The sequence below is a fragment of the Abramis brama genome, assembly GCF_963993115.1.
Source record: "Abramis brama genome assembly, chromosome: 14".
Taxonomy (NCBI): domain Eukaryota; kingdom Metazoa; phylum Chordata; class Actinopteri; order Cypriniformes; family Leuciscidae; genus Abramis; species Abramis brama.
In genome coordinates this window covers 33,748-45,000 of record NC_139976.1, presented here as the reverse complement: position 1 = coordinate 45,000, position 11,253 = coordinate 33,748, and the positions used below count along the sequence as shown (strand labels likewise).

The 11,253-nt window shown below is 41.2% G+C and overlaps 1 protein-coding gene across 1 annotated transcript in view; it reads left to right on the top strand.

Moving 5' to 3' along the window:
- Window positions 1-9,366, top strand: part of chst3b (carbohydrate (chondroitin 6) sulfotransferase 3b) — a 14,518-nt gene extending 5,152 nt beyond the window's left edge. The window contains exons 2-3 of the mRNA XM_084134422.1: window positions 5,773-5,921; window positions 6,373-9,366. Of these exons, the coding sequence (XP_083990548.1) occupies window positions 5,842-5,921; window positions 6,373-7,609 (1,317 nt within the window). The 5' untranslated portion in view covers window positions 5,773-5,841 and the 3' untranslated portion in view covers window positions 7,610-9,366. The remainder of the gene's footprint in view (window positions 1-5,772; window positions 5,922-6,372) is intronic.
- Window positions 9,367-11,253: the final 1,887 nt, after the last annotated feature.

The following is an 11,253-nucleotide window of genomic DNA, read 5'->3' as shown; positions in this document are numbered from 1 at the left end:
CGAAGCTGTTGAGTGAGTTTTGCATTTTCTGGTTGATGATCCAGCTTTCGCAGCCATACAGGAGGATGGAGATGCACGCTGCTTCAAAGATGTTTAGTTTGAGTTTGATTGGAAGAGTTTTTGATAGAAATACATCCTTCATTTTCTAGAATGCTCCCCACGCTTGTCCTTTTCGCGCTCTGATGTCTGCTTCGCTCGACGCGATGTAGGAGCCAAGATACTTGAAGTCTTTTGTCCACTCAATTTTTTGTCCGTCGAGTTCGATGAATTGATGTAAGTTGATCGGCATCTCTGGCCCGGCAAGCTCTTGGTTGCTAAATGCTTCCGTCTTTTTAATGTTGACCTCAAGTCCTACTCGTTTTGCCCACTTTGCTGTTGTTTGAAGTTGAGCTTGCGATTTTTCTAGATTTTGCTTCTTGTTGTTGTCGCCGCCCTCGAGCAGCGCAATGTCGTCGGCAAAATCGAGGTCGAACAGTGAGGTGGCTGGATATCTCGATGATCTAGATAGATTCGTCGTGAAGCCATGTGAGCCCGTTGATGTTGCATGCTCTTGTTCTGCTTTCTTTAGGACGAAGTCTATGACGATGATGAATAGAAAGGGAGCTAGTGTGTCTCCTTGAAGAACACCAGTTGAGATGTTGAACTGTTCTGATAGCTTGCCCTCGACCACTTGACTTTTTGAGTTGTTGTAGATAGTGCGAATCACTCTTACGATTTTATCAGGAATTCCGTAGTGTCGCAAGATGTCGAACATGACGTTTCGTATGAGCGAGTCGAACGCTTTCTTAAAGTCGACGAATATGATGTAGAGGTCTAGGTTCTTGTCGATGGCGCCCTCGATTATTCGTCTAAGTATGTGAACTTGTTTGGTGCATCCTCTTCCTCTTCGAAATCCTGCTTGATTCTTTCTCATGATGTCGTCGACTGGTTTTCTTATTCGATTAAGAAGAACTTTATTGTAGACTTTCGCCGCGATCGACATCAAGCTGATCCCTCTGTAGTTATTCATCAGTGTAAGATCGCCTTTCTTGGGCAACAGAACAATGAGACTGATGGTGAATTGCTCTGGTGCTTTTTCTTGCATGTAGACATCATTGCATATGTTACACAGCTGTCTGACTGCGTGATGACCTCCGTATTTGAGAGCTTCGGCGGTAATGGGGTAGTCGCAACCTGGTGATTCGCCATTTTTGAGTTCGTCTACGGCCATTTTGACTTCATCGAACGTGAATGGACCTATATCGATCTCTAAGTCTCTGGTAGCTGGCTCGATGTGTAGATGTTCCGTGACTGTTTCGTTGTTCAGTAGAGTTTTGAAGTAATTCTGCCATTCGTCTAGCAGTTCCTTAGGAGAATTGATATTGCTACCATCTGTTTTCTTCATTTTATGCTTGTTTATTGATTTTGTTTTGCCGCTGATCTCATTGATGACTTCCCATGTGGTTCGTAGCCTGTTTGCTTTCGCAGCTTCCTTGAGACGCTCGAGTTTCTCTGATAGGAAGGCAATCCTGTCCTGCTGGTAAGACTCGAGAAGCTTTTGACTTAGATCATGGCACTCTTGCTTTTCTTTTCGGTCTCGTTTGGCTCGGTTTCGTTGGTCAAGTAAGTTTGTTGTTCGGCTTGAGACCCAGTTTTTAGGGGTTTTTTTTCTTGATAAGACCGACTGTTGATTTAGCCGCTTTTTCGATGGTTGCTACAAAGTGGTCATATTTAGTTTGTACGTCTTGTTCGTCTTTGCTTAGCACGCTGAAGTGGTTTTTGATTGCGTTCGCATATTTGTTTTGTAGCTCGTTATTATCTTTTAGCTTCCTCCAGTCGTATTTTGGTCTCTTATTCTTATTTTCGACTGGTGCGCGCAGACTGACTCTTATTTGCGCGTTGACTATGCGATGATCTGAGCCGACGTCTACTGTGTTATATGCTCGAATGTTCTTCACTGAGTTTGCCCATTTTCCGCTTATAAGTATGTGGTCAAGTTGTGCTCGATTTTTGTCGTCGTTTTCCTTTTTGTTAGTGTCGGGTTGCCACGTCCAGATTCTAGACTTCTTGTGCGGGAATCTGAACTGAGCAGATCTTGTGTTTGTTGTCTCGCAGAACTCTACAAGTCTACTGCCATTGTCGTTCGTCTTCTCGTGTAGGGCATGTTTGCCTACTGCTCTCGGGTTCGATATACTGCTGTCGAGGCCGATTCTTGCGTTGAAGTCACCTGCGATGACAAGCATGTTGTGTGGTGGTACTTCTTGTGTGCACTTTAACAACTTGGCATAGAACTCGTCTTTCTCTGCTTTTGGCTTTTCTTCAGTTGGTGCGTATGCAACAATGACAGTTGTTGATGGATTGCCAGCGAAATTCGCTTTCATTATTCTGTCTGACACTTTAGTTGTTGATGTCATAGTTTTGGCTGCTTCACTGTTTGTAAGAAGGCCGATTCCTCCGACATGATTTCCCTGAGATGTTTTTGTTGCTGAGCAATAGTCGAATCGCCATTCTTTATTGTTGTAGGTTTCTGTATAGGTATTGATGTTGTCTGAGGCTGGTAGTCTATGCTCTTGTACTGCTACAATATCTATATTTTTGTCTTCACAGCCATGGATGAGCTGGTGAAATCTTTCTGATTGTTCGAAAGTTTCAGGTGTTGAGAGTTTGCCGTCTTTGTTTGTTCTGCGTAGCGTTCAGACATTGTATGTTGCTACATTGGTTGTTTTACGATGGGAGAAATGGCGGTGGGAAGCCGAGTTGGTGGTATTTTTGTTGTCCTGTGTTATCGCTGCGTTGTCGGGTGTATACACCGTCATAAGCGAATTAATCGCACAGCGACGCGACAAAGACGGTTTGTTGCCCGGAAGGGGTACTTCTTTTGTGACTTTCGAAGTAGTTTTATTTAAGCCGTGCGGGTTACTAGCCCTGCACAGCCGATCGCATTTTTTACGTTGTGCGCATGACTTGGCTGATTGCATCCTTTGATTTTCGTCTCAGGATGGGCGGTGAGGTCGCCACACTCTACGCAGACCCTAACTCTGTTCCTGTGTCCAAGACGGGTTAGGGTTAGGGTCAGAGGTTAGAGGTGTAGACCCTAACTCTGTTCCTGTGTCCGAGACGGGTTAGGGTTAGGGTCAGAGGTTAGAGGTGTAGACCCTAACTCTGTTCCTGTGTCTGAGACGGGTTAGGGTTAGGGTCAGAGGTCAGAGGTTAGAGGTGTAGACTGTCTGAGACGGTGTGTTGAGTCAAATATTGAGTCTGGGGAATTGAGTGCAATTGTAAAACTAGTTTGTTTGTTTCATCATTTGTCATAAATTATAACTTTTGCTTTAATGTTTTTGATTTACACAAATTCCGTTTTTCTCTATATATATTCATGAAGCCGTGTAAACCGCTCGTAAAAGTAAACTGTCCGTGAATCTTTCAGAACGCTCTCAGAATACTCTTTTATGAAACTGCAATCTTACAGAATCATATTTATTTCTCCCAATAACAGACTAGATTTACTCTGTCTGAAACTCCAAACGTGTTTTTTGTTTCACTGGCATAATTGCAAATTTACTCCATCTATGCGTACACACATGAAATGTAAAGAAAGACTTTAGGATAATTCATGTCAGCTCAACCCTTGCTGTCACAGTTACTGTAGGTTTAGTTTAGTTTAGTTTAGTTTAGTTTAGTTTAGTTTAGTTTAGTTTAGTTTAGTTTAGTTTAGTTCAGTTTAGTTTAGTTTAGTTTTCACTGTTCAGTTTCTGTTGATGAAGTGTAGGGTTAGTTCACGTGTGTTTCACGTTTCCTTGATTGGCTTATTCTGTCTATTTAAGCCCTGTGTTTCTTTCAGTTCATTCTCAGTTCTGCTTCACGTTTAATTGGGTTGTTCTGTTTTTTGTAGTTCCTGCATTAATAAAGAAGACTGTGGCATTTAGATCCTTTGGGTTTATTATTGTGACACTTGTGTGGAGCAACAACGATCAGCTCAGATATTAGATATCCACAACTTTCCTGCGAGTCTTAATGGGCGTCGCCATGACACTCGATACTTCCTGTTGCTCGAGTGTTTCTCGAGCAACAGGAACACTGTTGTTCACTGTTGTCACTCTCATGACACTCGATACTTCCTGTTGCTCGAGTGTTTCTCGAGTCTTAATGGGCATCGCCATGACACTCGATACTTCCTGTTGCCGGTATCTCAGTTCCGGTTTAGCGTAACGCTTAATGAAGCTAGCACACAAGGGATACTTGCGTCGCGGTACAAACGGGTGAAACTGATTACTGACAAGTAGTAATGCTGACAGATAAGCAATGGCTCCTTGTGGCTCAACGTGTACCATTGTCAGGTGCACAAACAACACGCGAAAACTGAAGGATTTTATGAATGGGAGTTGTTTCCAACATAAACAGACCCTCTACGCAGAAAGAGTGTTTCTTGTAACGCTACTTAGAAAAAACTGCAGTACAACTGTATATATTTTTTTAAGTGGTATGTTTATTGTTTTCAATAATGTGAAAATTAATTCGAGAATTAACTTGAATGTGCAGCAATTTGTACAAATAGAGAGTATGTAGGCCTACTATATTTGTTGTAGCCATTAAATAAGAGCATTTAGTTTCATATTTGTTCAAATATTATAATGTAATTTTTTCCATCTATGTTGATTATAAAAAGTGAACACCATGATCATCTTCATCTTTGCAGCAGACACTGACAGAAAACACTAGTTTATTAATAAGAATCAATGCACGCGTGTCACTGGATTTACAAATGCACATCTTGCTTATTGCACGCACACTCGGCACAAATATGATGTCGAAATAACGAGATATTGTGTTGAAATAACATTATTAATAATAAATATTTAATAATATTTGATTGAATGCCGAATGTTGTGCTTGTTCAATTTAATAAAATTAATACTTTAATTGTGATCATTAAAATAATTGAATATTAAATATTAAGTGGCCAATTTTTGCTCATTTATTAAAAGTATTTATATATATAATATATATATAGCACCCCCTCAGCACACGTTAAAAAAATATCTGGCGCCGCCCCTGGTTATAACGGCCCACGTATTAAAAATGATTGGGTCTAAATTGGGCTCGGGCTCATAATTACAGTTAATGTGTCGGGCCGGGCTCGGACACAACGGGCTCAGGTAGGGTCGGGCTTGATTTTTTGGGCCCGATCTAAGCTCTACTCCTCATTATCCAAGCAAATTGTTTGGGCTTGTTGAGGCTCTCTGTTAGCGGTATCTTCAGGCTAACGTAAACCGGAAGTTCGTTACCGGCTTAGAACATAGTTGTGAGGATACCGCCTTTTCTAGTATCTTTGACAGAAAAAGTAGATTCGAGATCGGCCTGTAATTGACTAATTCTCTAGGATCAAGTTGCGTTTTTTTTAACAAGCTTACAGGCTTCCGTACGTGGACCGCCCGCAGCGTGTTCTGGGATTTTTAACGGTTCGATTCTCTCAAGTCTGCATTCTATGCATCCTCGATATCAAGAACTCATCCGGGTTCTTTCATGCACACTCTGTATTTCCGTTCTTCAGTATTGGAATTGAACTTCGACAGCTGATGATGATGTAGTACGAGAACACAAGGACACAAGATCGCTTAAGAACGCATACTGAGAAACAGCCATTAAGAAGTAATCAGGGTTGCAATGGTAACAAACAAGGGACACAGGAACTAAACACAAGAGAACACAGAAACAATAGGAACAGAAAATAACTTCAACCTTAAATTCCTTCAGACAGGAATCATGACACATGTGTTGTGTGTTTTATTTCAGAGTCAGTTCAGAGGAGAAGATGGAATGATTTGAGAGTGATTCACCTGCTGGACACAATCACACACAAGAATGCGCATTAAATATACCATTTCTGTCATCTTTATTGTGACTCTGGTCATCATAGAAAAGGAAAACAACATTATTTCAAAGTAGGTGCTTCTCTCAATCTCCTCTATTTATTCTTCTGTATGTGTGAATAACAGTCAAAGAGCACTTTAAAATCAAAAGTTGTCTGGTGTTATTGATTTTTCAATTTCTATTGTTGGAGAAATTGCTTCTTTGAGAAGAGACGAAACATTAAAGGGATATTTCACCCAAAAATTATCATTCTGTCTCATCATGCGGTTCCAAACCCGTTTGACTTTCATTCTTCTGTGCAACACAAAAGAAGATATTTTGAGGCTGTTGGGAACCAAACAAAACTTATCATTGTATGGACAAAAACCTCCCCAAAATATCTTTGTGTTTTGCAGATAAGAGAACATCATATATGCTTGGAAGGACATGAGGGAGAGTAAATTATGACAGAATGATAATTTTTGGGTGAACTGATCTTTTAGCACTAATAGCGACTATCACGGTTTCTTCTGTCTCTTTCAGGGTGTCTGATAAACTGAGCACACAGCTAACCCCGCTTCTGCTCGGCCCGTCTCTGTCCGCTCCACACAACGCCTCGGCAGACCAACACCTGGATCATCTTCTGGAGAACGCCTCGGTTGACCAACACGAGGATCATCTTCTGGAGAACTCGACCTGGTCCATCCAGCAGAGCGTGTCTCCAGCGTCTGCGTCAGGAGGACAGAAACACATTCTTCTGCTGGCCACCACTCGCACAGGCTCCTCTTTCGTTGGGGAGTTCTTCAACCAGCAGGGATCAAACATGTTTTACCTGTTCGAGCCGCTGTGGCATGTGGAGCGCATGCTATCGGTCGAGTCTGGTGGGACGAATGCCTCAGTCGCTGGGCCGGCGTATCGGGACGTTCTGCATCAGCTCTTCCTCTGTGAGTTCTCACTGCTGGAGAGCTTCATCGAGCCGGCGCCGCAGGATCATGTGACGGCTTCGCTCTTCCGCCGCGAGTCCAGCCAGTCACTGTGTGAGGATCCCGTCTGCACGCCGTTCGTGAGGAAAACGTTTGAGCGCTACCACTGTCGCATGCGGCGCTGCGGGCCGCTAAACCTTACGCTGGCCACTCAGTCCTGCAAGCAGAAGGAGCATCACGCCATTAAATCCGTCCGCGTGCGACAGCTAGAGACGCTACGTCCGCTAGCTGAGGATCCCAGACTCGACATGAAGTTCATCCAGCTGGTCAGGGACCCTCGCGCCGTTCTCGCCTCTCGAATGGTTGCCTTCTCCAGCAAGTACAAGATCTGGAAGAGGTGGGCCGTGGATGAAGACCTTCCAGTGGACGAGGACGAAGTGAGAAAACTCAAAGGAAACTGCGACAACATCCGTATGTCTGCTGAGATCGGACTCAAACAGCCACCATGGCTTCGCGGACGCTACATGCTAGTGCGCTACGAGGACATTGCACGATTCCCAATGCACAAAGCTACAGAGATGTACAGCTTTATAGGCATTCCCTTCACTGCAACGGTGGAAGAGTGGATCCTACAAAATACTCAAGCATCTAAAGAGGTCAGTGGAGTTTATTCCACCCAGAAAAACTCCTCTGAACAGGTGGAGAAATGGAGGTTCAACATTCCCTTCAAACTGGTTCAGCTGGTGCAGAAAGTGTGCGGCCCCACCATGACTCTGTTTGGCTACAAGTTTGCGGAAAACAAAGACATGTTGATCGATAAATCAATAAGCCTGATCGAAGAGAGAACATTCTTATGATACTACTCAGACTTCATGAAGAAGACTTCTGAGATATTTGAGGATCAGGGCTTGACATTAACACCCACCAAATGCGGGTGGATTTCAGCAGTGGCGAATAACCCAGTCACTCCTACTAGACACTTTGGCGGGTAGAAATTTAAATAAAATTATAAATTATTATAATAAATTTATTATAAAAAATGTTTTGTCCCTAACCCTAACCCATACATATCCATACTGAAATATCTGAAACTCTTCCAATACAAATTTTCTGCAGAATAGACACACAATACCAGCTGAGCTTTCTCACTCTCTCGTCTCTCCGACAGTGAGTTACACAAACCCGCCTCCCCTCACTCACTCGTTGCTCCGGATAAATATTGTTGTTGTTACAGGGCTTGAATTTTGGCGTGGGATTGTGTGTATTGTGCATACTTTGAATCATTCCCACAGATTTTGTGCTCAGACCCAACTAAGGATCCGTGCGTCAGGTCTTAAATTACCTGCCATAAAGTCCACTGCAATTGACAGAAATTTCCGGCTTTCAGTGTTTTCACTATTATACGATAGGGGGTGCTATTACGCAACTTTTGAAAGAGTCCTGAATCTCCGGATCAAAACACAGGCGAAGAAGAAGCAGAAACAAGCGATAGCATATGTAAGCAGATGCATTTGTGAAATAACGCGACCATCAACATTAAACGGCATATAAATCAAAACTTCCTAATGTTACCGAATGAAATGTCGACCCAGGACAAGATACAGGACTGTGAAGCTCTGAGGTGTTGATGGACTTGATCTACTCCATCTGTGTTTGATCATCGCTTTGAATCTGATCTGGATGGATTCTTTGACAAAAATGTCAATTTTTACACCTTTTTGCTCAAAATGTTGCTTTTTTTTTATTAAACTTACCCACATTCAAGTGTTGATAAAAAAGGAATGCATGAAGTTAGAATAAAACATTTCTTTTTTCAAAATATTCTGGGGGCAATGAAACTTGTGTGAAAATGGTCAAAAATACTGGTGATGGCTGGAATTGTTTTTCAAACATTTTGTCAGGGAAAGAGCTAATATACCTTTTGCCAAATTATGAGTTAATATTAAAAAATATTGGTGGCCAGTGTGAAAATGCAGAGTGGCCAGTAACTTTGGAAAACCACTTGCCACAGTGGCTGGTGAGCAAAAAAGTTAATGTCAAGCCCTGTTGAGGATGTTTGTGACATTATTGAAACATTATGCGAAAAATTTATTACATAACTTCCTTAAGCAGTACTGAACAATGAAATATTATTTATTTTTTTGACTGATGACTAAGTCAAAAGTGATGTACTCATGTAAAACTTTTTTTTTTTAAATGCATAGTTAGAAATGATTATTGAGTTGAAGTGAGGGATTGCCTTGGGACATATAGGAGGTCTTTTCAACTGTATATACTGTATGTGTGTTTGTTTTGAGGGAAATGAGCAAACAGATGTTTCTGGCCTGGTTTTGTGTCTTCAGATATTCTTTCCTTCTATCCATTGCTGAGATATCAAAGACACAAGGATTTAAATTAATAATTTCCTACTATATTTATACTCTGTCAGGCCAGTTTGTTATGAACAACATATAGTCTCTTGTAATACAACTTTTACATTTCCCTTAAGGGATTAATACAATTCTTATAAAATAATTTTACCTTATCCTAAATTCTTGATGTGTTTTCTGTTGTAAAGATTTTATCAAACAAATAAATAAACAGGTGCTTTAGTTACTATACTTTGAGTGGTAGCTGAAAGTCTAAACATAAGGGATGTGTGTACTAAGATCTCTTTCAGTGCTGTTGCAAAATAGTACTTGAATCCAAAAATGCCAGAACTGTTTTCTCCACAGAGTTTTTAAGTTGCATCTAAATCTGTAAGTACTAATTAGTGTCTAGAGTCCAGGAATACACATAAACCTTAGTGATGGCCCAGAAACACTTAGTAGTATGGCACTGCCCTAACCAAACTCTCTTTTTCATTGTATCTGTGCCCTAGGTCTGCAAAACTCCTGTCCCGTCCCGTCATCTGCTAGCACTTAGCATCGGCCTTCGAGGAGGAAGAACCTGCTTTCTGTAGCAGCTAATCAGCTGTTTATTACTGTGCGTCTGCTATTTAGAGCGCCAGTGAAACTAACATGCTCATTTACGCAGAACCCCTCCTGTATGTGGTACAGACGATTTACTCAAACTGACCTCACCCTCCCACCCACACGCAGTTCGACAGATCTCAGAGAAATGGCCCCATGCCTCCATTCACTCACATCAAGTTGAACATTTAAGCTCAGTGTGTGGAGATGCAAGCTTGGGTACGACATACACAATCTCAAACTTTTGCTTTTGATCTATAGCTTATGTGACCAAATATATGTGCATCTTGCATCAAGGAATTTATAGCTCAAGGACATTTTAAGCTTCATGAGGTCTAAAGGACCGGCGTGGTTCATGTGGGCTGTGTGTAAAGGGTGGAGCATGTGTATATGGTCAGAGCAAATATAGAATAGCACAACCGCTCTCCACAGTCTCAGAGGAACCTTTTTTCCTTGCAAGTAAAAAGAGGCCATTAAGCATCCAGACCACCACATCAGATAAGAAAAGAGCTGTAATATAAACCCCTTTGACAACAATGTGTCAGTGCACTGAAAAAACTCTATATTAACATGGTTTTATCCGTCAAAAATATTATTCAACATTACTGAATCTACTTATACCAACAAAGCTAAAGTTTATTGGTTAAACAAGGTGGAAATAGCTAACTATTTCATGTTACCAGTTTTTACCATATTGTGTCGTTCAGGCAAATCAGTATTTCCACTGAAGTGTAACAAAGTTTGATGATTAATCCGATTGTAACAATTTACATTTTATCTGCTCCTGCTTTTAATTACCATTGATACTTTTACATTTAGTCATTCAGCAAATTATTTTATCCTAAACGAATTACAAATGAGGAAGATAGCATGCAATTTGATAGAAAAGTCACAATATTCTTTGTACACAATGTCAAGTTAAAAGCAAAATCAAGATTACAAAAAAAAGCTAGATAGGTGAAACTCAGAAATGAAGAGGGAGACCTTGTTTAATGGTTGATGGGAATTTTGACAAAAATGTGAAAAGGCAACTGTTATTCTGTCACAGACTCAGAGTACTTGCATCCTTGTGAGACCTGTAGCCATAACTGACTCATTTACAACTAAGGGGAATAATTCATGAAAGACAGTATTTGTCAGATAATTAATAACCAATATGCTCTGTGTCTTAAAGCATAATAGAAGGGAACAGATCCAACCATGTTGTAATGATTCACATATAACAACTGTAATAGCTACAGTCGAGTTTCACTCATTCCCACATTTGTCCTCAGTTGTACAGTAAGTGATGTCAAACCTCAGGACCGGCCCGCGTCTGAGAGTGAGCCATCCGGAGAGAGAAAATAGCCACACGCACCTGAGCTTGACTGAGTATATAAACAATACTATTGATTCACCTGGTCTTATAAGAGTTTCCCTCAGGTTAAAACATCCCCGTCATAAAGTTTTTACCAAAAGAATGAAAAGCAGCCCTAAAGCAGCAAAAAAGAAATGACATGGATCAGACTTGAAAACCACAAATGTTTTTTGTTCAGACATCTCCAGGAATT